This window comes from Melozone crissalis, unplaced genomic scaffold, assembly GCF_028551555.1.
Source record: "Melozone crissalis strain CALT ecotype California unplaced genomic scaffold, PUWL_Pcris_2 ptg000063l_1, whole genome shotgun sequence".
Taxonomy (NCBI): domain Eukaryota; kingdom Metazoa; phylum Chordata; class Aves; order Passeriformes; family Passerellidae; genus Melozone; species Melozone crissalis.
In genome coordinates, this window is record NW_026535841.1 from 11,219,926 (window position 1) to 11,244,049 (window position 24,124).

Genomic DNA, 24,124 nt, shown 5'->3' on the forward strand with positions numbered 1-24,124 from the left:
TGTAACTCTACAAGGTCTTTGTCACTTTATGTTTTGGAAGGAATTTGAAACTCAATAGTTATTTCTTTTAGTTGTCACTATGCCATTAATATATATGTTTGATGTTATTTTAGGGCATTAGTGGTTAAAATATTATCCTTTGTTTCTGAGTTAGTAATTCATTGTTAAGTTTCCTGCAGAATTTTCCTGTCATCTTTGAGGTCTTGTTTGCAGCAGCATTTCTCAGTAACTCCAGATGCAATTTCACTAAAGATTTCTGTGCTTATTAACAAAAAAAAGGAAGTTAGAAGAGTGCCAGTGCAAAAGCAGCTGTGTCTGCCACAGCACATAACCTCTGTACCTCAACATATCCAAATGTGAACACATTTCTCGTATCTCCTTTAAGTTTTTTATGCAAATATTTCAAAATTTGACAACTTGCTGAGTATCCCCTGCCAGGCTGCCTGGCCCCAGTGGCCATGTGTGTTCTAGGTTTCTTCATCCATAACAGTTCACAGGAGTGTGTCACTCCATAATTTAAAAATTGAGAATATTTTTGGGAGTCTGAATTTGAGGTGGTGCAGGAAATCACTGATTTTTGCCTCTGTCCCATTTGGAATTGTGTTGTCCCTGCCCAGGAGCCAGCCATGGTGTGTTTGTGTGGAATCCACAGCACTGCTGGATTCCTGGTGCTGTCTGGCTCCCAGAGTCTGAGGGAGGGAAGGAATGGAGAGAGGAGATGACAGCCCAGTAAATTAATGTTCTTCATTGTGGTGTTTCATTTCCTTTCTGCCCTTCTGAACCCCAGAAGCAGCTCTAGCCTGACAGCAGAGGCAGGCTGGGATTAAAACTGCAAATGACCTTTGTGAAACCTACTTCAAAATCATGCAACTGGCAATTAATTAAACACATTGAGAATCTTCTAGGAACTTTTCCTTAAATAATGTCTGAAAAGGCAGCAGATGGTATTTTCCAGTCTCCCAGGACACCACTGTGTGCTGTTCTTTAACATATCTTACCTGCTTTCCAAAGCAGGGTGACACTGAGCTATGGTGTAATTTATCCCTTATTTAAACCTGCCTTTGATCCAAAACCAGGGGACACTTTAGTAACTGCCAGCCCCTGCTCCAGCTACACTGAAATCAGAGTGGTCCACACCCCACAGGAACCCCCAGCAGCAAGTTCGTGAACCCTCCACTCACAGCACTGCAGTCACCGAGTTTGCAGCACCTCAAGTAACAAAGGTGTGTTTTTCTTTTAGGCCTAGATCTCTTGTTCCCCTGTAAACAAACTTGCTCTTCCTTCACAAAATGCTGCAGAGGAAAGGAAAAGCTTCTTTTGCCTTTTTCCAAACCTTGTATTTATCAGTGTCGTTCTGTCTGTACAATATTTTGACTTTTAATCTTTTGTTTACAGTATTACTATAAAATGCTAAAACCCTTTCAGTGTGTGAAATAATGTGGGCTTATTTGACTGCTGGTTCTCTAAAGATCTCTGGAAAGGTTTCTACTCTTGAGGAAAGTGCTGCCAGTCTTTGTAACAGCTCCTTGTGCACTGTGACAGGACTGATGTCAGTCTGCAGTAGTGGATGGTAAGAGCAAGGAATGAACTGCAATAATCAACTCAATCTCCTCTCCTGTTGCTGCTGTAGGTTGCTCATGTAACAAAACCAAATCCTTGTTCAGGTTTCAATTATTCATTATTTATGAAACAAGTGAAAAACAATGGTTAAATCTCCAGCACCTTCTGGAGAGGAAGTGGACAAGCACTGCTGCCCCAGCACACATGATCTGACTGATTTGCAATGTACATTATTAATTAACTCCTCACAGTCCAGTGAGAACCCAGGCACAGCCTGATTCTGCAAAGTGGGAGTCTGGCACAGCCCCACAGCTCCTCTTCCTGGGGAGACACAGATTCTTTGGTGGCTCAGGTCCACAGGGCCCTTGAATTTGCTGGGTTGCTTCAGCCTCTCATGCACTGAAATACACGAGCACAACTCCACAATGCCAAGTGAAGCAGTTCACTTCTTCACTTTTCTTATCTTCATTTTGGCCACAACTAAATGTTTTCAGAAATCTACTGAGTCAAGTCTTGATCTCACTGTAGGCTATTCCAGAAGCACCATTATTTCAGGAGTTCCTTGAGTCCTCAGAGTTTTCTCTCTGTAGTCTGGAGCTGCATCTCATGCTCATTCCTCAGGTCCAAGCTGCTCTTGGGTAACTGTAGAACTAATGGGGTCAAAACAAAGATCAGCACAAGTTCATGGGCTCTGGAATTAATCCACAAAAACTCTTGAACATTCACAGGAGCTGATGGGCTGGGCAGGGGCTTGAGGTAGGGTTACTTAAATTTGATTTTAGAGCCAGCAAAGCAGGACAGTCAACAAAAACACTGAGCAGGGGACTTGCACTGTACCAGCTGCAGTAATTCAGCCAATAAATCCCTTTCAGCACTGAGCAACATTTGAGGCATTAGCAACACATCTGCCTCAAAAATTCTTTAAGAGTTAGGGCCTAATATATAAATATCAGCAAAAAAGGAAAAGAGAGAAGTGTAGAGCTCTGTGAGGGGAAGTAACAGCCCAGTGTTGTGCCCTAGTACTAGGATGACTAAAGCAGATCAGAGACAAGGATGCTTCCAAGATGGGCTCATGTGTTGGGGTGACCCCTGTGCCAGGGTGACCCAGGTGTGACCTTACCCTGCTGTGCCAGCCCTGCTTGGCCTCCAGGTGCTGCTGGGCTGATCCCTGCTGCTGCTCCTCCTGTCCCAAGCTGTGCTCTGTGCCCTGTGCAGGGGAAATCGGGTGAGGTGGGGCAGCCTCAGCAGCCCGGTGTGCACTGGGGAGCTCAGCCTACCTGTGCCTGCAGCTCCCTCCTGTGGGCTCTCTGCTGCTCCTCCTCCTGCTCCTTGTCCTGACGAGTCCCTTCCTTGGCCTCCTCGAGTTCTTTGATCAGCTGCTCTCGATATTTAATGGATTCTTCTTGGGCCCTCCTGTTTAGCTCCATCTTCTCTTGGATCTGGCGCTGCCTGCCTGCAAGGACCTGTGCAAAGGGAGGGGATGGTTACACAGCTCCCAGGAAACACACCAGACAAGCAAAAAGATTCCACCCTGGTATGGAAGGTTCTAACTCTCCAGAGGGTGGTGGGTTACAAGTGGAATGATGGTTTCATTGAGCCAAGGAACATCATCAAGAGAGGTCATCACCTCACTCATCAGGCGATCTCTGGCCACCTTCTCTCTTTCCCATTCTTCTTCCCTCTTCTCCCATATTTTTTTTGCTTCTTCCCTAAAGGAGAGAGGAGGAATTATCTCTGAGGTTAACCCCCCTGTATACCCCACAGGTACAGACAAGCTATCCTGTGCTTTAGAGGAGACCTTGGGTTTCTCTTCAGGTTTATTCCCTGCCTGTTGGTGTGTCCATCCCACCTGTACCTCTCAGTGACCCCCTGACCTGGAACATCCAGCACACATGGACTCCTCAGGTGAGGTTCAGAGGTGGACAGACTCACCTGAAGATAGTCTCAAGCTCTGCTTCCCTCTCCTTTTCCAGCTGGAGCTGTTCCTCGATGACCTTCTTCATCCAGGCCACGTCTGCCACCACTCGTCCCCGCCGTGGGGTCTGCCAGCTCTGATCCTCCTCCTCTTTCTCCAGGAGGGCTGATAAGATTTGCCTGTCTGTCTCCTGGAGAAAAAACCATGGGATTAATTATCCAACAGCCTCCCAGCCTGTGTGCAGGGCTCCTCTAGGCATTACTGCTGAGTGTCAAGGGTGTGCTCAGCACGATGCTCCATCTGCTGCTTCCCTGTGAGCTTTGTGCTCCAGCCCTGTGCACAAGCTGGAAGGGGCCCCCTGATCTGTAGGAATCAGAGGCAGACACAAACCACACACAACAAGTTTTTTTCACCACACAGCATCTAGAAAGTACAAATGAATCTCTTACCAGCTCCTCCTGTACCTGCTGCGCTCGTCTCCTTAGCTGGACATCACACTGATGCTTCAGAAAGCGACTGAAGGAGGAAAAAAAGCAAAATTTAAAAAAAGAACAGTATCACACTGACTCTAAAGCACCACATCATTGTACAGCAGCAGTACATCTGTGACAATGAGGAACCTGCTACCAGAAACAAAAAGCAGTAACAGCACCAGTGCCTCTGCTCCTTGGCTGCTGTGGGCAAGTCCACCAAAACTCAGATATTTACATCCTACCACTGCCACCTGGAATATCTCCTGGTGCCCCAAGTACTGCTGTGGGCACAGGAACAGACTCTATCCAGAACAAGCTCCACTCGATGTCCTACCCAAGCTCTTTCTTCCTCCGCTGCTCTTCCATTTGTTTCCTTTCTTCCTCCAAATTCTCCAGCTCCCACTGCTGCTTTAATAAATTCTCTTGTTCCTTTTTCAGCTTTGTTGCCTAAAAAGGAAAACACAAACATCAAGAGAGAGTACAACATCCCAGAGAGCATGCTTGACCAGAGTTTGTACCCTGCTCTGCTCCTCTGCAGGCAGGGAAAACCCTCCCTGCAGTGCAAACATGCAGAGAAGAGGTCAGGTCAGCCTTGTTGTATTTCCAAGTGAAGCAACAAATTCCTTTCTCCAGTGAGGAGAAAGTCAAGATTACCTTTGTCTCTTGCAGTTTCAGTTCTTCTATCTGCTGAAGCAAGGTTTTCTCCAGCTGAGGTTTCTCTTCCTCTTGTCTCGTTCTTTCCAGCGCTTCCCCTCTTGCCGTTTCATACTCGTTTTCATAACGTTTTTTCTCTTCAAGTTTGATCACCTCTTCCTTTCTCAAATAAAAGAAAACAGCATTTCAGGTTAGCCTGACACAAAGAAACAGCTTCTGGCTCAGAAAATCCACAGAGCAGACTCCTGCAAGCTGTTAGTGCCCTTCCTGGCAGCAGCTCCCATGGCACAAGTATCACCCTCCACCCACACACACATTTCAGAGTCCTCCCAGTGACCAGAACACCAGGGCTTCCCCCATACCTTGTTTTGTTGTGTTGGCTGATCATCCCAAGCCTTCCCCACGTGCTTCTTGTGCAGCTCAGACTCTGCCTGGAGACACAAGAGATGTAACAGGGCCATCAGTGCCAGAGGTTCTGTCCCCCTGGACCTTCCAGATTCTTTGGAGCAGCACCTGAAATCTCAGGAGGATCTGCCTCTGCAGAGGTGGGCTCATCTGAGTGTCCAAGGTGCCCACCAGGTCCTGAGGGTCATTGTCACATGGGAAACACCACAGTGACAGTGACACAGGACTGCAATGTTGGAGCAGCACTCGGATGGAATAAAGAATGAGGAAGCACCACAGCATGGCAGGTACAGCTGAGATATTAAGATTTATATTTTTTGTAATATTTATATTTTATGTGCCTGAGATATTGACATTGTGAGCTCTGAAAATTTGCTCAGAGTCTGAACAGATCTCTGACTTTTAAAAACACAGCTTTGAGAGAGCTCCTTAAAAGTATTTAAACTTAAACCCTTTCACTTCTTTGCCTTTTGTTTATCAGAACTTGGGGCAGTTGCTGTGATGCAAGATGAGTGACCACAGCAGAGATATGACGATTTTCAAGTTAAAAACCGATTTAATAAATACAAGGCAACAGGGACTCGGGAGAAAGCAACATCACCTCTCGGAGCTCCGCGTTGTTTTTATTCCAGCGTTCCTGAAGCGGCGGCTCAGCAAACTGGGAACACACAGCTAGGTCAGGGTACGGGAGTGCTCAGCATCCCAAACCCCGCCGAGGCTCACAGGGATTCAGGGCTGCAACTCCAGCAAGTCCCGCTAGTACAGCTGAAGCACGGGACGAGCAGGGCCGGGCCGCTCCCTCACCTTCCTCCCGCACTCTCCGGGCCCGTCCCGCAGCTCCTGGCTCCGCATCCCGCCCCGCTGCCGCCGCTCCCGCAGCTCCGCCGCCAGCGCCTCCCGCTCCTCGCCCAGCAGCCGCCGCAGCCGCTCCCGCCGCCGCTCCAGCCGCGCCGCCGCCTCCTCCGCGTCCCGCCGCGCCGCCTCCGCGCTGCCGCACACACCGGCGCTGAGCGGGATCCCCGCACCGCCCCGCCACCCGCCGCACCGACCGCGGCCCTACCTGGGCGGGGGGACGCGGGGCTGGCTCCACCGAGCCTGCAGGGAGCAGGCGGCGGCGGCGCGGGCGAAGGCGCGGCTGGTGCTCTCCCACTGCTGCCGGCTGCGCTCCTGCAGCTCCCGCCGCTCGGCCGCCCAGCGCTCCGGGCCGCGGCCCCGCCGCAGCCACAGCGACATCGCAACGAGCCCGCCCGCGACGGCTCCCGCCGAGGGACACGGCGAGACGTGCTCCGCGAGCACGGAGGGAGGCGGGGACCGACGGAGGGAGGCGGGGAGAGAGGGATGGACGGGAGATGGAGCGGCGGCGGGGAATCGGTTCGCTCCGACCCGGCCCGGTTCCGCCGCGTCCCGAGCGCTCGCAGGACGTGCGGGTACAGCCCTGTGCCGGCTCGGAGCGCGCAGCACCGCGGGGTTTGTGGCGCTGTGAATATCTCAGGGGTTAAAGGTTTCTGTTTCTGCCCGCCTTGGCAGGGCACCAGCGCGGCGCTGCCTGCAGCGAACCCAAGCGGAGCGGCCGCTGAGTGAGCCGGGATAGCCCGGGCACCGCCTGAGGGGCTGCGGGCATCCCGAGATGGGCTCCGGGCATCCCGAAGTGAGCGCTGGACATTCCAGGACAAGCTCCGAGCACCCTGGGGTGGGCTCAGGGCACTGCAGGCACCACGGAACTGGCTCCTGGCACCCCAGGAAGGGCTTCAAGCGTCCCGGGAGGGGCTCCGGGCAGCACGGGAGTCTGGCAGCGGGGAGGGAGGCGGCACCAGCCGGCAGCCCCCGCCGGTGACCCGCAGCTTCCCGCACCCGCCTTGTATCCGCACCCGCCCTGCCAGGCAGCGATCGCTATCGCCCCACGACCAGTTTTTCCAGAATAACCGGTAAAAACACCGTATGTGGGGCCCTGCCACCGGCAAGTCCGCTCCCCACGCAGCGGACGGGCTGAGCCTCTCCCTCCGCTCCCACCTCTTCTTCACCTCTCCGTGTCCCCGCTCGGTGTCATTTTCCCACCCAACCCCTCACTGAGGTGTGTCATCACTCCCGCGCGTTGAGGTTTGTTTTCCATCTGTTCCCTATAAAATATTTATCTCCCGTGAATAATTAACGCCGGCCCGCCTGGCGCTGGGAACGCGGCCGGGGCAGCTCACGGTCCCGAGCACGGCCAGGCCCCGAGTCTGAGGGGGCGAGGGGGGCGTGGTCTCCTCGTTGGACTCAAAGTCCCGCCCCCCGCAGCTCTGGCCAATGGCTGCGCATCGGCCGTACGGGTGATGCGCAGCCATTGGCCGGAGGGGCGGGGGGCGGAGCGTGGCGTGGGCGCGCTGCCGGGTCGGCCCCCGCTGCCTCAGAGCCCCCTCAGCCGGGGAGCGGTGAGGGGGAAAGGGGAAGCCCTACGCTGGTCATGGCGCTGCTGCTGGAACACGAGTTCAAGCCGCTGCCAGCTGACAAGCAGATCGAGACTTTGCCCTTCCTGGAGGCCGTGGCGCACCTGCCGCCGTTCTTCGGTGAGACCGGGGTGGCCGGGGCTGGGAGATGCGGGCTGGGACCAGGCCTGCAGCGGGCTCAGCCGCTCCGGGTGCCCCCTCCCCGGTTCTGGGTGGTGACCCCCCCTACCTGATCCAGGGCTCACGCCGGGCTTGGCTGCTCTGCCAGGACCGGGGTTGCATCACGATCCTGTCAAACCCGCCGAGCAGCCCCGTGGGAAGCGTCCTGCCGTCCCCTGGAGCATCCCATGCAGAGGCATCGCCCGGGGCAGGAGCTGCCGTCCCACCCATGGATCCCACCCCGTGTCGGGACACGGGTGGGTGTCGGCGTGGCCGCCCTCGTGGCACAGCGTGCCCGCTGCCCTCCACAATGTCAGCTATTGTGTGGCGGCTCGGTGGCAGCCCCGGAAGGGCAGGACGTGGGGCTGCGGACGGGCAGTGTCCGGTGCCGGTCTGGCTGTTCCAGGATGTTCTGCCAGGGCTGTGTCCCGCAGCCACGGGGATTGGAGGTCACTGGTGGGGCCGCAGTGGATGGCAGGGCTGTCCCAAGGGCCAACAGCCGTGTATGAAGCTCAGAGATCCCTTTCTAGTCTCAGTGCCCGGGCTGTGCTCCAAGTGAAACTTGTTGGTTATGGGAAGTGTGTGGTGTCCCCTGTGTCACCAATGTGTAATTGTCCTCCCTCCCTTGTCTGCACAGATTGCCTGGGTACTCCCATCGTTTACTCGCCAGTCAAAGCAGACCTGACTGGAAATATCAAGGTAGGAAGGGACTCAGGAGGGCTCAGAGAGGAGAATCCCTGGGGAGAGATGCTGTGGGACTGGAGGTGTTTCAAAGGGCCTTTCTTCCTGTGGGGACTTTGTGCTCAGCAGTGGCTCACCCGGTCACAGTTTATCCCCAGAGCTCCTGCTCAAAGTCCCTGCTCCCGGGTGCCAGTCCCCTTTTCTGCCCTCAGAAAATCCGGGCGGTTTATGACTCCAACCCTGCCAAGTTCAAAACTCTGCAGAACATCCTGGAGGTGGAGAAGGAGCTGCACGGCTCGGCCTGGCCCAAGACAGGCGCGACGCTGGCGCTGATGTGGTTGAAAAGGTGATTCACGGCGTCGGGAGCTGCTGTGGCTCTGTCCCGGCATGTGGGGAGCTGGAGAGCTCCAAATGGAGCCTGCATGGGCTGGGCTCTGTGGGCTGGGCAGCTGGAAGTGAGGTGATGTATTTGGGGAGCACAGCTGTTGGGAACCCCCTCCTCAAATCTCCACCTCGGGAATGCACAGGGGAATTCAACCTCAGAGCATGAGCCCTGAAATTCGACAGGTCAGGACTTGGAGGATCCATGGGCCTGGGCCTGCCCAGCTCAGCCCTGAGCCCTGGCCTCACCTGGGGGTTTCATCCTGCCCTGGGGGCTCCATCCTGCCCTTCTCTCTCTCTCTTCCCTGGATGGACACACTGGGGCAGTGACAGACACTTGGAAACACCAGGCTGGAAGCTGGGAAGCAGCACCCACTTCCCTGAGCCCAACACCTCTGCTCTTCTCCCAGGGGTCTGAAATTCATTCTGGTGTTGCTGCAGAGCATCTCTGACGGCGAGAGGGATGAGGAGCATCCCAACCTCATCCGAGTGAACGCCTTGAAGGCTTACGAGATCGCGCTGAAGAAATACCACGGCTGGATGCTGCAGAAGCTCTTCACGGTGAGCATCCCCTCCCTCTCCAAGCACCCAGCCACCATCCCTAAGGCTGTTTCCATGCACTGACAAGTGTCTGGAGAGCTCACAGCATTGGCACATAGGAACAACCCCACCCATGCTCTCTGCTGGGTTTGTGGGAGTCAAACACCCTCTCCCTGTTTTATAGGGCTCGGTCTATGCTCTTCCCTACAAATCCGATTTGCTGAAGGCTTTGGAGAAGGGCAATGAAGTCAAGGAAGAGGAAAGCATAGAAAAAATCCACCAGTTTCTCGCCAGGGTCACTCCAATCCTGGATGCAATTTATGAGATGTACACAAAGATGAACGCTGAGCTGAGCTACAAAGCCTAAAGCTGGCACAGGATTGGCACAGATTAAATAATGTGTGATGGGTGTTCCCTATGTCTTCATCACTGAGGCAGCTGGGGCGGCTCCCAGCTCTCTGGTGACTTCGATTCCTCTCTGGATCTGCAGTGGATAATGTCTTTTCTAACCAAAAAATTAACAGTAATTAACTTTCTATTAAGAATACGGCAATAAAACAATTGTGGGTGTCACCCTTGGATTTCCCAAGAGGAAGAACAAGTATTTCTAGTCCCAACCCCTGGATTCCTGTCTCCAGTGGGGCAGGGAATGAAGTGTCCTGCTGATGAATGAAGTGGCACTCGGGCTGTGCCTGGAACCCACCGACGGGCACCTCGTGTTGATTGGCACTGGATTGTCCGGAATGATGCCCATGGAGGACGAGCTGATGACTTTCCTGGGTGATCCCAACTCCTCCAAGCGCTGGCCTGGGATCAAGCCCCAGTGCTGGGATTCAGAAACCGGGGACTGTCCCCGTGGTGTTTGCGGTGCCTTATGAGCCCCGGGAGCAGCAATTAATAAAAACTGACAGCACCCGTGGCCTGGGAGCCTCATTTGGGGCTGAAAGAGTGTTTGGGGAGGTTGTTTTAGGGAAGGTGTTTTGCGGCAGGGCTGTTTTGGGTAGGGAAATTCGGGTTTTTTCTTTCCTAGGGGAGCTGTTTTGGAGCCGTTCCTGGGAGGCTGTTTTGAAGCTGTGTCCTAGGAGAGCTGTTTATGGGAGGGGTTTTGGAGCTGTTCTTCGGGAGGGCTGTGCCAGAGACGTTTTTCCTGGGGGGGCTGATTTTTTTTGAAGGGTATTTTGGGAGGGCTGTTCCTTGTGGGCTGTTGTGTGGCCGGTGCTCCGGGGGCGGGCGGGGGCCGAGCCGAGGGCGGGTCCCGGTGGCGCCTCCGCCGCTGGAGCCGGGGCCGGGGCGGGGAGGGGCCGCTCTGGGGACCGGCCCCGGGCGACTCGGCGGCGCCGGAGCCTACGGGACTTTCCACGGGACCTTTGGCGGTACGGAGCCGGGGCAGCGGGCACGGGGGGCATCACCGGGAGTGGCACGGGCCGGGACACGGGCACCGGGGCTGGATGGAGCCGCCGGTGCGGGGACGCGGAAAATGGGGCGGGATGGGGAGCGCACGGGGAGCGGGGCAGGATGGAGACCCCATGTGAGGCCGGGGTCGAGGGCTGAGCTGGGCAGGGCAAGGTGGACCCTCATGGATGCCCCGGCAATGTCCGCACAGCCTGGGGACTCATGATCCGAGATTGAGGTGCCGGGTGGGTTTTGAGGAGGGGGCTCCCACCGGCTCCAAACCCCCCATGCTGCCCACACTCAGCTCCCGGCTGTTATCGAGGTGAGCACAGCAGTGAGGATGATTTTGGGAAGCAGCTGCATCACTCAGGATGAGGATTTCCGACTAGAACTCGCTGTGGTTTCAGTGATTCACTCCCACCCTTAATCACCCTTTAATGTCATGGGACACCCTCCCTGCCGCCCACCCGTGGATGTCCCCGCACATCCCGGTGTTGGTGACATCCCCGTGGTGGGCAGGAGTGGGCACTGACTGGGGACACTGGTCCAGCTGGGAGGTTGGGATGCTGGGAAGAGGTGGGAGCACAGGTGGGGTTTGTGTTGGATGCGAGAGCTGTGCCTTGACTCAGTTATCCCATGAGGTGAGGAAGTTTGAAAAATCCAAACCCAAATAACCCAGGGGCCAAATCAAACCCCTGTGACAGCACCTTTCCTGGCAGCACCGGGGCTGACGGCACCAGCCCTGAGTCCCTCATTCCCCACACAAGCTTCAGTCCTGGCTGGTGACAGCAGATGTGGGACAGCCCGTGTGGGACAGCCTGTGCCGTGTCCAGGTTTTCCCTAAAGCTGCATTTTTTTGGGTTCCAGCACAGTTGGGACAGGTCAGGTGCTCCATCTCCATTCCCAGCCCGCAGGGAATTGCTTGGCAATTCCCTTGTCCAAGGTCACACGGGCCATGCGAGGGCTCTTGTTTGCCTGGGGTCGGGATGTGGGACCTGCGGGCTTTGGCAGGTGCTTGTGGAATTTCTTGCAGAGATGGGGATGGCAGAGAAGTCAGCAAAGAGGAGAATCTGTCAGCTCTGTGTCCCCCAGGGCTGCACTGTCCTGGGTGTCCCCCAGCCCCACTGGGTGTCCCCAAGTGTGGCAGGGAGAGGGGGGTCACTGTCTGAGCCCCCTCCCTGTCGCTGCAGGGTTTGGGGCCGTTTGCCCCCTCATCCCCCGTGCCCACCGTGTGGCTGCCGGCACCCTGTGCCTCATTCGAGCCCTTTCCCCGGCCGGGCTGCCCTCCCGACAGGGCCCAGCCTGCCCCTGTGGCTGTCGCACAGAGCTTCAGCCCAGCACTAAATGACACGTTTCCCGCTGCTTTTTCCGTCCCGGGAGGGCTGAGCTCCCCGCGGGCAGGAGCCGTGCTGAGCCCTAACGCTGCTCAGGGTTTCTCCGGAGGGTTTTGGTGCGAAGCGGGGCTGGGGGAGTGCCTGGGGTCTGTCACCTGTCCGTGTCGCGGACGTGGCGGGCAGGACGGGGTGACACGGTACAGCGCTCTGCTGGCACGTCTCTCCTTCATCTCCACGTCCCTCTGGGTAACCTAAACCCGTAATTTCTTGTCCCAGCCGCTGCTCCTGCCCCCCCGTGCCGCTCCCATCCCCTCCCGGTGCCCAGATCCGCGTCCCACCGCGCCCCCCTGGCTTGGGGAGCATCAGGAGCAGCCCTGGCCCCGCTCCCAGCCCCGCTGCGGTGGCAGCTCCTGCCGCCTCTGGGCGCTTCCTTGGATGTGGGGAGTATCCCAAGGAATGTTTTCTTTCCTTGGGCGGCAGATCGCGGCGCACAGGGTCTGCTCTGTGCCCTGTCCTGGGCTGCACCCCGGCTGACCGCAGCGGGGCCGGGCTCGCCCTCGCCCAGCGCGGCAGCGCCGCAGCCGGAGGGGCCCCCGCAGACGTGAGGGGTCCCCGCAGAGGGTGGGTGGGTGCCGAGCAGAGCCGGGACAAGGCAGGACCGGCCGGGAGATTCTGAGTTACAGCGGGTCCCAACCCCTGGCAGGGTGGGTGTGGGCGCCGTCCCGCCGCGGGGCTCGGGGAGAGGATGGGGAGGGTATTTTGACACGGGGTTTTCCTCTGCCAGGTCTCCTGCTCTCGTGGAAGGAGCCGGGGGTCACAGCCAGCCAGGCGGGTCAGCCGTGCCCGTCCCTCCGGGCAGGGACCATGGCAGACGGCGATGCCGCGGAGGGCGCGGGGGAGGACGGCTCCCTGCAGAACGAATCCTTCCCGCTCTCCTCTCTGGCCAACCTGTTCGAGAGCGAGGACACCCCGAGCCCCGCCGAGGCAGCCCGGGGTGCCCCCGGCGCCGGGGATGGAAAGCAAAACCTCCGCATGAAATTCCACGGGGCCTTTCGCAAAGGCGCCCCGAAGCCCATGGAGCTGCTGGAGGCCACCATCTACGAGTCCCCCGTGGTCCCCGCGCCCAAGAAAGCCCCCATGGACTCCCTGTTCGACTACGGCACGTACCGCCACCACCCCAGCGAGAACAAGCGCTGGCGCAGGAGGGTCGCGGAGTGAGTACGGGACACCCGGCTGGGGATGGGGACGTTCTGTTGGGGACACCCCGGTGGGGATGGGGACGTTCTGTTGGGGACACCCCGGTGGGTTTGGGGACGTTCTTTGGGGGCACCCCCGTGGGGATGGGGATGTTGACACCCCGGTGGGGATGGGGATGTTCTGTTGGGGACATCTGGGTGGGGATGGAGACGTTCTGTTTGGGACATGGGGGGACCTCCGAGCTGCGCTTTGGGGTGTTTTGGGCAGAGGTGCCGCTCACAGGGAGCAGCTCCCAGCGGGTCCCAGTGGCCGTGCCGTGCCGTGGAGCGGCTCCGCAGCCCCTGGTACCGGGAGAGCGCTCCCCTTCCCCCTTACGGACACCATGAAAGAGGCTCTGTGCGCCCGGCCGCTCCCCTGGCCGGTGCGGCCGTCTGGCTACGGCATGAAAAGGCTTTTCAGGAGAGCCTCCGCCCTGCCCGCGCCAGGAAACCGGAGCCGGGGGGGGGCAGCCCGCGGCCGGACGCACAATGCCCCTCTGTGCCGGGCACCTGGGGCGGCCCGCCAGCGTCCCCACCCAGGGGTGCAGCCGCCTTAGGAGAGCGGGGAGTTCCCCGTGGATGGCCCATGAGCCCTCAGACTGGAAATCACCGGCCGGAGCAGCCGTCAAACGTCTTGCCCCCATTCCCAATGCGCGGAGCTGCCCCCGGTCCGTCCCCCCCCGCTCTGCTGCCGACTGCTCCGACCGGTCTGGCTTCACCCGTGGTGCCGGAGCGTGACCAAACCCGCGGCTTGTCCCTGCTGGGGGGCACAGCTGGGGCCCCAAGCGCTGCAGCACCTGGGTGGGAGCTGGAAAGAGCTGGCAAGGCACCGGGAGCACCGGGCTGCTGTGGACGGGGATGCTGCCCTGGCCTCACCGGTCACCCCGGGAGGTGTCCCCAGTGGCTGAGCACCCTCAAGCTCGTCGCACAGGTGGGGGAAGCCGAGACAGCGGCACCTGTTTTCCCAGCGCTGGCGTTTCCCCCGCAGGAAGCAGCCGCCCGCCGCAAAGGGGCCGGCTCCCGACCCGCCCCCCGTCCTCAAGGTCTTCAACAGACCCATCCTCTTCGACATCGTCTCCCGGGGGTCCCCGGCCGGCCTGGATGGGCTGCTCTCCTTCCTGCTCACCCACAAGAAGCGCCTGACAGACGAGGAGTTCCGAGGTGAGGACCTGGCTGTTCCTTGCTCTGCTGCCAGGGCTGTGCCGTGACCGCTGGCGATCCCTGTGTTCCTGAGGGATGGGGATGCGCAGCTCCAGCATGGCTGTGCCGCGACCCCTGTGTTCCTGAGGGATGGGGATGCGCAGCTCTGGCATTGGGAACCGGGGCCCTGAGGGGTTCGCCCTGGCCCCCTCTCAGCACCCTCCACTCACAGAGCCCTCCACGGGAAAGACCTGCCTGCCCAAAGCCCTGCTCAACCTGAGCGGGGGCAAGAACGACACCATCCCCGTGCTGCTGGACATCGCCGAGAAGACGGGGAACATGCGGGAGTTCATCAACTCGCCCTTCAGGGACGTCTACTACCGAGGTGGGGGACATGGGGTGGTTCAGGGACCGGAGAAGGGGCCTGGGGAGACTGGGACGCGGGGGGAAATTGCAGGGACAAGGCGGTGGCTGACGGGCGGTGCTGGCACAGGTCAGACAGCCCTGCACATCGCCATCGAGCGCCGCTGCAAGCACTACGTGGAGCTGCTGGTGGAGAAAGGAGCGGATGTCCATGCCCAGGCCCGCGGCCGCTTCTTCCAGCCCAAGGGCGAGGGCGGCTACTTCTACTTCGGTGAGCAGGGAAGGACCCGGGGGGATGCACCCTGAGGTGTCCCCGCAGCGGGGGAGGGTGACAGGTGCTGTGTCCCCACAGCGGGGAAGGGTGACAGGTGCTGTGTCCCCGCAGTGGGGAAGCGGTGACAGGTGCTGTGTCCCCACAGCGGGGAAAGGGTGACAGGTGCTGTGTCCCTGCAGGTGAGCTGCCGCTGTCGCTGGCCGCCTGCACCAACCAGCCGCACATCGTGCACTACCTGACGGAGAACGGGCACAAGCAGGCGGACCTGCGGCGCCAGGACTCCCGCGGCAACACCGTGCTGCACGCCTTGGTGGCCATCGCCGACAACACCCGCGAGAACACCAAGTTTGTCACCAAGATGTACGACCTGCTGCTCGTCAAGTGCGCCAAGCTCTTCCCCGACACCAACCTGGAGACGCTGCTCAACAACGACGGCCTCTCCCCGCTCATGATGGCGGCCAAGACCGGCAAGATCGGGGTACGGTGTCCCCCCCGTATTTGGGGAGGTCTCCCTGCTGTCCCTGCTGAGCCCTGTCACGCTCAGTGCATGCACGGCTTCTCTCTGCAGATGCTGGTGGAAACCTGGATGTGCAGCCCTATTAACCTGGCTGATTAACACCCCTTTGCGTTCTGGCCCTTTCCCAATTAACTCCAGACCCTCACACAGCCCATCTTCTCCCCTGGCCTGCCCTTGGCCTCTGGTGGGGCAGGCAGGGGAGTCACCAAAAGCTGCAGCATCCTGCAGGGCTGTGACAGTGTCTGCATCAGCCCAGGAGCACCTGGGAGCACCCTGAGCCCGTTGGGGTGCAGGGAGGGGGTTGGGGATGCACCCAGGATAGGGTGGGAGGAGAGCAAGGTGCCCCAAGCAGGTCTGGGGGCAGCAGTCCTCCCTCCATCCCTCCCTCTGGCAGATCTTCCAGCACATCATCCGGAGGGAAATCACGGATGAGGACGCCCGGCACCTCTCCAGGAAGTTCAAGGACTGGGCCTATGGCCCCGTCTACTCCTCCCTCTATGACCTCTCCTCGCTGGACACCTGTGGGGAGGAGGTGTCCGTGCTGGAGATCCTCGTCTACAACAGCAAGATCGAGGTGTGCAGGGCTTGGGGGGCACCCTGGGAGGGGTCTGGGGGACACTGGGTGTCCCTGTCCCCTCTGCCAGCACCCATGTCCCACCAGAACCGCCACGAGATGCTGGCTGTGGAGCCCATCAACGAGCTGCTGAGGGACAAGTGGCGCAAGTTTGGGGCTGTCTCCTTCTACATCAGCGTGGTCTCCTACCTCAGCGCCATGATCATCTTCACCCTCGTCGCCTACTACCGCCCCATGGAAGGCCCTGTGAGTCCCCAGGCTGGCACAGCCCTGCCTGGCAGGGGGGTCTGGCAGGGCTCTGTGCCAGGGGATGGGGCAGCAGCTCAGCTCTGTTCTCTGTCCTCCCCCCACAGCCGCCCTACCCCTACACCAGCACTGCCGACTACCTGCGCCTGGCCGGGGAGATCATCACCCTCCTCACCGGAATCCTCTTCTTCTGCACAAATGTCAGTGGTGGCAAGGCAGGGGGTCCTCCCCTGGCACCTCTTTGGGGTCTCCAGGGGTGACAGCCCCGTCCCCTGAGGCATCCACCCCTGCCAAAGTGGCCTCGGCCATGGGGACCCTGCCCCTCGAGACCCTCCACCCTCTGCCTCTCTCCCACAGATTAAAGACCTGTTCATGAAGAAGTGCCCAGGTGTGAACTCCTTCTTCATAGATGGCTCCTTCCAGCTGCTCTAGTACGTGGGGAACCCCCAGGGCCACCCTGAGCCACTGTACCCCCCAGGCTCATGGCTGCAGGGTCTGACCCCAGCTCTCCTGCAGCTTCATCTACTCGGTGCTGGTGATTGTCACGGCAGGGCTGTACCTGGGGGGCATCGAGGCCTACCTGGCTGTCATGGTCTTTGCCCTGGTCCTGGGCTGGATGAACGCCCTGTACTTTACCCGTGGCCTCAAGCTGACAGGGACCTACAGCATCATGATCCAGAAGGTCTGGTGGGGGTCATGGTCTGGTCCTTCTCCAGGGGTGATGCTCCTGTGGAATTACAGCCTCAAGAGGTCCCTGCAGGCTTTGTGAGGGGTTCCTGTGGCTCTCCACTGGGCTGGGAGCAGGGCAGTTGTGCCAGTGGCACAGCTTGGTGATGATGCTGTGGTCCAGCACACCTCACCCTGCTCTCCATCACTTTCAGATCCTCTTCAAAGACTTGTTCCGCTTCCTGCTGGTCTACCTGCTCTTCATGATTGGCTATGCATCAGGTAACCAGGGCAGGGACAAGCCCTGTGGCTCAGCCTGGCTGGGCAGGGGGCTGCAGACCCCCAGCTCCATCCCACCTGCCCACAGCCTCAGCCTTTGCCTCCTCCCATGGTGGAGAAGGTCTCAGCTAGCATGGAGTCACACTGGGGCCCATTGTGGATCCTGTCCTTGTCATTGCCCCTATGGACACGCTGTCCCTGTCCCTTCTCCCCCAGCCTTGGTGTCCCTGCTGAACCCGTGTCCCAGCAATGAGTCCTGCAGCGAGAAGTCCAACTGCACAGTGCCCACCTACCCGTCGTGCCGGGACAGCCAGACCTTCAGCACCTTCCTGCTCGACCTCTTCAAGCTCACCATCGGCATGGGCGACCTGGAGATGCTCGAGAGCGCCAAATACCCCGGCGTCTTCATCATCCTCCTCGTCACCTACATCATCCTCACCTTCGTGCTCCTGCTCAACATGCTCATCGCCCTCATGGGCGAGACCGTGGGCCAAGTCTCCAAGGAGAGCAAGCACATCTGGAAGCTGCAGGTACCACCACATCTGGGCATGGCGGGATGGGGTCTCCAGGAGCCGCCTGTGCCTGGGGGGCTGCAGCACTGAGGTCCATGGGTGAGGGACCTCCATGCTCAGGCAGTTCCCTGGTGTCCCTGGCAGTGGGCCACCACCATCCTGGACATCGAGCGCTCCTTCCCGGTGTTCCTGAGGAAAGCTTTCCGCTCGGGGGAGATGGTCACTGTGGGGAAGGGCACGGACGGGACCCCCGACCGCCGCTGGTGCTTCAGGTAAAGGTGGGCACCATCGGGGGCTGGGGGGGCAGCTGTGCCTGTCCCAGCAGCATTTCTGGGGGGCTGGCACCGTGCAGCACTCATTTGCTGGGTGCTTTGTAGTGGTATGGAGGCAGCTGGCATTGCTGGTGGGTGCTGGAGGTCCTGCCCCAGCTCCCGTGCAGCCCCTGTGGGTCTGACCTTCCCCACAGGGTGGACGAGGTGAACTGGTCCCACTGGAACCAGAACCTGGGCATCATCAGCGAGGACCCGGGCAAGAGCGACACGTACCAGTACTACGGCTTCTCCCACACCGTGGGCCGGCTGCGGAGAGGTGAGCGCCCCTCTGTGGGCTGGGACATCCCTCAGGGTGCTGCTGGCAGCCTCTGACGATCCCTAGGAGCAGATCTGGGGGTTAGGACGTCACTCAGGATGCTGCTGGTAGTCTCTGATGAGCCCCAGGAGCAGATTTGGGGACTGGGACATCCCTCAGGATGCTGCTGGCAGTCTCTGATTACCCCCAGGAGCAGATTTGGGGCTGGGACATCCCTCAGGAGGCTCCTTGCAGCCTCTGCTGAACCCCAGGAGCAGATCTGGGGGTTAGGACATCCCTCAGGATGCTCCTTGCAGCATCTGATGAGCCCCAGGAGCAGATCTGGGGCTGGGACATCCCTCAGGATGCTGCTGACGGCCTCTGACGAGCTCCAGGAGCAGATTTGGGGCCCTGGCGAGCAGCCACAGGTGGTCTTTGCGCATCTCCCACCCTCTCCACAGATCGGTGGTCGACCGTGGTGCCCCGCGTGGTGGAGCTGAACAAGAGCTGCCCTCCGGAGGAGGTGGTGGTGCCCCTGGGGAGCGTGGGCGCGGCGGAGCGGCGGCACGGCCATGCCCCGAGCTCCCCGCTCTAGCACGGCAGCACCGGCAGCCCATGGACTCTGCCCGGGCCCCGCAGCGGCTCCGGGATCGCCGCTGGGCTGGCTGGATGGTGCTTGTCTGCTCCTCAGGGATTCCTGCAGCCTCTGTCCCCTCCGCTGTCCCGCCCGGATGGGGGACCTGGAGCTGCCCCGGTCTTGGCTCTCACCGAGCGCCACCGCTTCCCTTCGCCGTGCCGTGCTGTGCCGTGCCGGGGCCGTGCCGGGAGCCTCGGGCCGGGCTGGGGAGCGCGGCCCCCGCCGGAGCTGATGGTTTTGCCACAGAGTTTTGCACAAGGTTTATACGGTTATTTATTTAGTAATAAAGACTGACGCGCCGCCGCCATCTCTCCCGGCGCTGAGTGATTCGGCGTGGGACAGTCAGGATGCCAGCAGGGTTTGGGGGGGGACAGGATGGAGGAGCTGCCTGCCCCCAAATTCTAACCAAGCCAAACCGTGCCGAGCCGTGCCGTGCCTTTGGGCATGGTCACCCATCGGGCTGAGCTCAGGTGTGGTGCAGGGCCGTGGTGTACAGGGATGCGATGATGCACAGGTGTGACAATTGTATACAATGCACAGGTGTGGTACATGGTTACGATGTACAGGTGTGACACAAGGATACGATGTATAGGTGTGAAACATGGATACGATGTGCAGGTGTGGTGCACAGTTATGATGCACAGGTGTGGTACACGGTTACGATGTACAGGTGTGACACATGGATACGATGCACACGTGTGACACAGGGATATGATGATGTACAGGTGTGACACATGGATACAATGATGTACAGGTGTGACAATTGTATACAATGCACAGGTGTGGTACACGTTTGCGATGTACAGGTGTGACACATGGATACGATGCACAGGTGTGACACAGGGATGTGGTGATGCACAGGTTAAAGGGAGTTAAGGAAAAGAGAAATTAAGGAAGTAAAATCACAGAATCCACGTGAAAATGATGGATAGGGCAGGGATGTTATGATGCACAGGTGTGGTACACGGTTACGATGTACAGGTGTGACACATGGATATGATGCACAGGTGTGACACAGGGATGCAATGCACAGGTACAGTGCACAGTTATGATGTACAGGTGTGGTGCAGGGATACGATGCACAGGTGTGACACAGGGATACGATGCACAGGTGCAATGCAGGGATTTGATGATGTAAAAGTGTGACGGGTATGATGTGATTCAGGTACGATTCAGGGATACGATGTACAGGTGCGGTGCAGGGATGTGATGATGTACAGGTGCAGGGGTGTGATGATGCGCAGGTGTGACACTCGGTTACGATGCCCAGGTGCGGTGCAGGGATGCAGTTCGCGCTCGCTCCACTGGAGGGCGGCACACACCGCGCGATGCGGGCCCGGTCCCGGTCCCGGTCCGGCCGGGCTGACCCCGCGCCCCGAGCGCAGCGCTGGGGCCGCTGCCGGCCCGCGGCAAACCAGCTCTCCGCATCCCCAAAACATCCGTGCCCCATCCCCTCCCGCCCCTAGCCCATCTCCATCCCATCCCCATCCTCAGCCCATCCCATCCATCACCCGTCTGTAACTCCTTTCCTCCTCATCGTCGCTGCCACCTGCAGGGGTGAGCATTCCTTTGACAGCTGGACATGGTGCAGGTGTGAAGGAGCACTTTAGGTGGGCACCAGTGGCATGGTGACACGGTGACACTGACAGAGACCCTGGCCAGGGCCTGGGGACAGCCCTGCTCTCTCGGCAAACGCTTTAGCAGCAGAGGGGACACTTCATCTTCCAACTCGATGAGTCGCCGTCAGCGTTAACGGCACCGTCTCCGTTTAAATGTGATTTACATACATCTCTCATATTGTGGTTTAAGTATTTCCCCAGGGTGAGGGATGAATATGTTTCATTATCGCTCCTTGGGAGAGGCGGAGGTGGCGGCTCCTGCTCCATAAGAGAGTGAGGAGCTGAGCTGCTCTGCTTCTGGGCTGGATCTTGGGTGAAAACGATGAACTTGGCTTTCACCTGACTGGGTCTGCAGTGGGCAGTCCTGGCTGGGCCGTGTGTGGTGGCTGGGGAACCCTGGAGCAGGACTCAGCCAGAGATGGGCTCAGCACCGTGGCTGCCACCGGCTGCAGCACCAGAGATGGGATTTTCCAGTAAAATGAGACATAAGCCAATTTTCTCCCCTCCCGTGCAGATCTTAATGCCCCAAAGCCAAGAGGCCACATATCAGTGAGCTCTAAAAAATTTGGGCTGTGGGAAGGACAGCTGTCACCAAGCCCCTGCATCATCATCATCATCATCATCATCACTCTGCACCCTGCGGTGGCTCTGTGAGGACGGGGCCACCACAGCCACCATGGTGACATCCCAGCACAGGAGGCCTTTGCCACCTTCAGGGGTTGATTTTGGCCCTTTTACCCCCAAACCTGGAGCTGTTTCAGCCTCAGCTGGTGCACGGGGGGTGCTTGGCCCCCTCCCCGTGCCGCCCTGCCCTGCCAGAGATGACAAACCCAACAAAGGGAAGAGAAAAGCACTTGTCATCCAGAATGCGGAGCGTGGAAGCAAATTTATTTTTAGATAAATCTAAAGCTTAATTTGTGAAGCTAATATCAATCAAAATGAGAGATGGGTTTTTTTAAGTCCTTTTGCAGCCGCGCAATTTATACTGCCTGTCTCTCTTCCTCGCTCCCAAACAGCAAAGGCGGCCGCTAAGTTTAATATCAGCCTCAATGCAAGCCTGCCTTAGAAATTTGTGTTATTATTGGTATTATTATTGGGATAATTTGAATAGGAAGGTATTTGTAGGCCAGAAGCAGCATAGTTTCTTTCAGTGTGTTGTCACAGTGCTCGTGGGTGCTGTGCCCCATGGAATGGAAGGGCAATGGGCTGTGGTGGGATGTACTCAGGTGTCCCTGCCCCATCTCCCACCAGTGTCTGTGCACATTTTTGGCTCCCCCAGTTCTCACCTGCACCTGGCAGAGCTGGCGCTGCAGCAGGTGCCCACCAAGGAGGAACCCATTCATTTTGCATTCCACACTTGAAGCCTCCCCCAGCGAAATCCTCCTCCCAAGGAGCGATCTGAGGGCAGAATTAACCTGCTAAATAATAAAAACCCCCGCACACCTCCTAATGAAATGTAATGACTTGGAGACCCGCAAGATGGATCGCGCCGTCGCTCCCAGCCACTCGCCCTGATTAATGGCGAGCTGGGGAATCTGATGGAGGCAGCGCTAATGAATCCTCCTCCCACGGGCACCACTGAGGGAGCAAAGTTTCTCCTGGAGCCCCCAGCACGGCTCAGTGCACCCCAGCCTTTGCAGAGCCCCCTTTGGTTCAGGGGCTCCCCTGCACAGAGGCCCCGCCGTGCTCCAGCCTCACATTCCTTTGATGTGGCATCTTTTTAATGACAAAGATCTGAGCAGAGATCTTCCTCCAGACGGAATAATTTTAACGCGCAGGCAGGCAGTGGCACCCCCCCATCAGCAGCGTTAACCTCTGTGAAAATTTCCTTTTGTCCCAATTTCTCTTTGTTCCCCGGATCGGCTGTCACTGCTCGCTGATGCCGGTGACAGAGAGGTCCCCTCCCGGCGTGCCACAAATACCGGCGGAGCCACGCACGCCCTTGTGGGGCAAAGGAGCAAAGGAGACGAGTGGAGCTGCCAGCCCCGGCCTCAGCCATGGCCATGGGACAGCTTCAGGCACGTGGCTGTGTCCCCTTCATCACACCTGTCCTTGTCCCCATCCTCATCCCATTCCCTCCCATCCCATCCCATCTCATTGCCATCTTCATCCCCTTCCCCATTCTTATCCCATCCTATCCACATCCCTGTCTCCATCTCATTCCCATCTTCATCCCTGTTCTGCCCATATCCCTATTTCATCCTATCCCATCCCCATCCTCATCCCATCCCATCCCATCCCATCCCATCCCATCCCATCCCATCCTGTCGTGTCCCATCTCATCACCATCTTCATCCCCTTCCCCATCCTTATTCCATCCTATCCACATCCCTGTCTCCATCTCATTCCCATCTTCATCCCTGTTCTGCCCATATCCCTATTGCATCCTATCCCATCCCCATCCTCATCCCATCCCATCCCATCCCATCCCATCCCATCCCATCCCATCCTGTCGTGTCCCATCTCATCGCCATCTTCATCCCCTTCCCCATCCTTATTCCATCCTATCCACATCCCTGTCTCCATCTCATTCCCATTTTCATCCCTGTCTTGCCCACATCCCTATCCTATCTCATCCCATCCCATCCCCATCCTCATTCCCATCCTCATCCTGTCCCCATTCCCGTCCCCATTGGTTCCCATCCCATCCCATCCCATCCCATTGCCATCTTCATCCTCTTGCCCATTCTTATCCCATTCCATCCACATCCCCGTCTCCATCTCATTCCCATCTTCATCCCTGTCCTGCCCACATCCCTATCACATCGCATCCCATCCCATCCCCACCCTTATTCCATCCTCATCCTCATCCTGTCGCCATTCCCGTCCCCATTGGTTCCCATCCCATCCCATCCCATCCCATCCCATCCCATCCCATCCCATCCCATCCCATCCCTGTACCCTCCTGGTCATGCACAGAAGGCAGATGAGCCTCTGCCACCCTCAGTCCCCTCCCTGGCCACGCCGTGTGTCCCACCATAGGACACAGAGGCTGCGGAGATTCACCCACACCCAGGAGCAATTTGGGATCCAGTCCCATTATCCTGCTGTGATTGCTGCTGCTGGGCCGAGCAGCGGGGTCGGATTTAGGGCCACCAGAGAGCCCCCAACCCACCTGGGCACCAGGAATGGCCCTGCAATGGAAACCCAGTGGGGAACAGGAGTGATGGATGGCAGCAGAGGTGCCACCCCCTGCGCTGGTGACAGGATGGGGACGCGGTGCCTGACCCTGTCCCCCGGGTGCACGTGAGGCCACAGCCCTAATCCCAGGGATTTGTCCCATGTGCCACCCCTTGGGCGTGAGGCGGAGCCGCCGGATTAATGGCTCAGCATCGTTAACAGGTTATTTATAGGTGCTCCCCCGTGCCCTAAAAACCTCTGGGAGCAGGGCGGGGTGTCCCGGCTCTGGGGGAGGCCACAGCAAAGCAAAGAGACTCCAGAGCACACATCCAGCGAGATCCTGGTTTTACTTTGGGAAAAACACCATCCGGACACACGGCTTGCGGGTTTTGTGTTGGTTTTTTTTTCGGTTTTTTTTTCGTTTTTTTTTTTTTTTTCATTTTTGTTTTCTCATT

The 24,124-nt window shown here is 58.4% G+C and overlaps 3 protein-coding genes across 3 annotated transcripts; 2 read left to right on the forward strand and 1 right to left on the reverse strand.

Moving 5' to 3' along the window:
* Window positions 1–1,932: 1,932 nt before the first annotated feature.
* On the reverse strand, window positions 1,933–6,240 carry TCHP (trichoplein keratin filament binding). The gene is given in 11 exon segments (XM_054288763.1): window positions 1,933–2,210; window positions 2,681–2,767; window positions 2,838–3,023; window positions 3,188–3,269; window positions 3,493–3,665; window positions 3,925–3,991; window positions 4,283–4,395; window positions 4,603–4,761; window positions 4,965–5,033; window positions 5,609–5,665; window positions 5,812–6,240. Coding segments are annotated over 11 exon segments (1,455 nt in total). The 3' UTR covers window positions 1,933–2,177.
* A 1,134-nt stretch (window positions 6,241–7,374) lies between these two features.
* GLTP (glycolipid transfer protein) lies at window positions 7,375–10,105 on the forward strand. The gene is made up of 5 exons (XM_054288877.1): window positions 7,375–7,553; window positions 8,230–8,291; window positions 8,486–8,619; window positions 9,065–9,215; window positions 9,379–10,105. Exons 1-5 carry the CDS (start codon window positions 7,451–7,453, stop codon window positions 9,559–9,561), a joined length of 633 nt encoding a protein of 210 aa, XP_054144852.1. The 5' UTR covers window positions 7,375–7,450; the 3' UTR covers window positions 9,562–10,105.
* On the forward strand, window positions 9,941–18,952 carry TRPV4 (transient receptor potential cation channel subfamily V member 4). The gene is made up of 17 exons (XM_054289055.1): window positions 9,941–10,052; window positions 10,367–10,567; window positions 12,705–13,134; window positions 14,144–14,316; window positions 14,528–14,680; window positions 14,789–14,929; window positions 15,112–15,410; window positions 15,844–16,023; window positions 16,111–16,269; window positions 16,377–16,469; window positions 16,627–16,700; window positions 16,786–16,951; window positions 17,151–17,217; window positions 17,431–17,744; window positions 17,871–17,998; window positions 18,193–18,314; window positions 18,755–18,952. The coding sequence occupies exons 1-17, from the start codon at window positions 9,941–9,943 to the stop codon at window positions 18,886–18,888; spliced, it is 2,946 nt and encodes a 981-aa protein (XP_054145030.1). The 3' UTR covers window positions 18,889–18,952.
* The last annotated feature ends 5,172 nt before the right edge of the window (window positions 18,953–24,124 follow it).

Excerpts from the sequence above, each read along its gene's own strand:
- TRPV4 (XM_054289055.1), top strand. The coding sequence starts at position 9,941 with ATGCCCATGGAGGACGAGCTGATGACTTTCCTGGGTGATCCCAACTCC. Across the intron at positions 14,681-14,788 it reads CAGGGACGTCTACTACCGAG|GTCAGACAGCCCTGCACATC; the intron begins GTGGGGGACATG and ends GTGCTGGCACAG. Across the intron at positions 16,024-16,110 it reads TCTACAACAGCAAGATCGAG|AACCGCCACGAGATGCTGGC; the intron begins GTGTGCAGGGCT and ends ATGTCCCACCAG.
- GLTP (XM_054288877.1), top strand. The coding sequence starts at position 7,451 with ATGGCGCTGCTGCTGGAACACGAGTTCAAGCCGCTGCCAGCTGACAAG. Across the intron at positions 8,292-8,485 it reads ACCTGACTGGAAATATCAAG|AAAATCCGGGCGGTTTATGA; the intron begins GTAGGAAGGGAC and ends TTCTGCCCTCAG. Across the intron at positions 8,620-9,064 it reads GCGCTGATGTGGTTGAAAAG|GGGTCTGAAATTCATTCTGG; the intron begins GTGATTCACGGC and ends CTCTTCTCCCAG.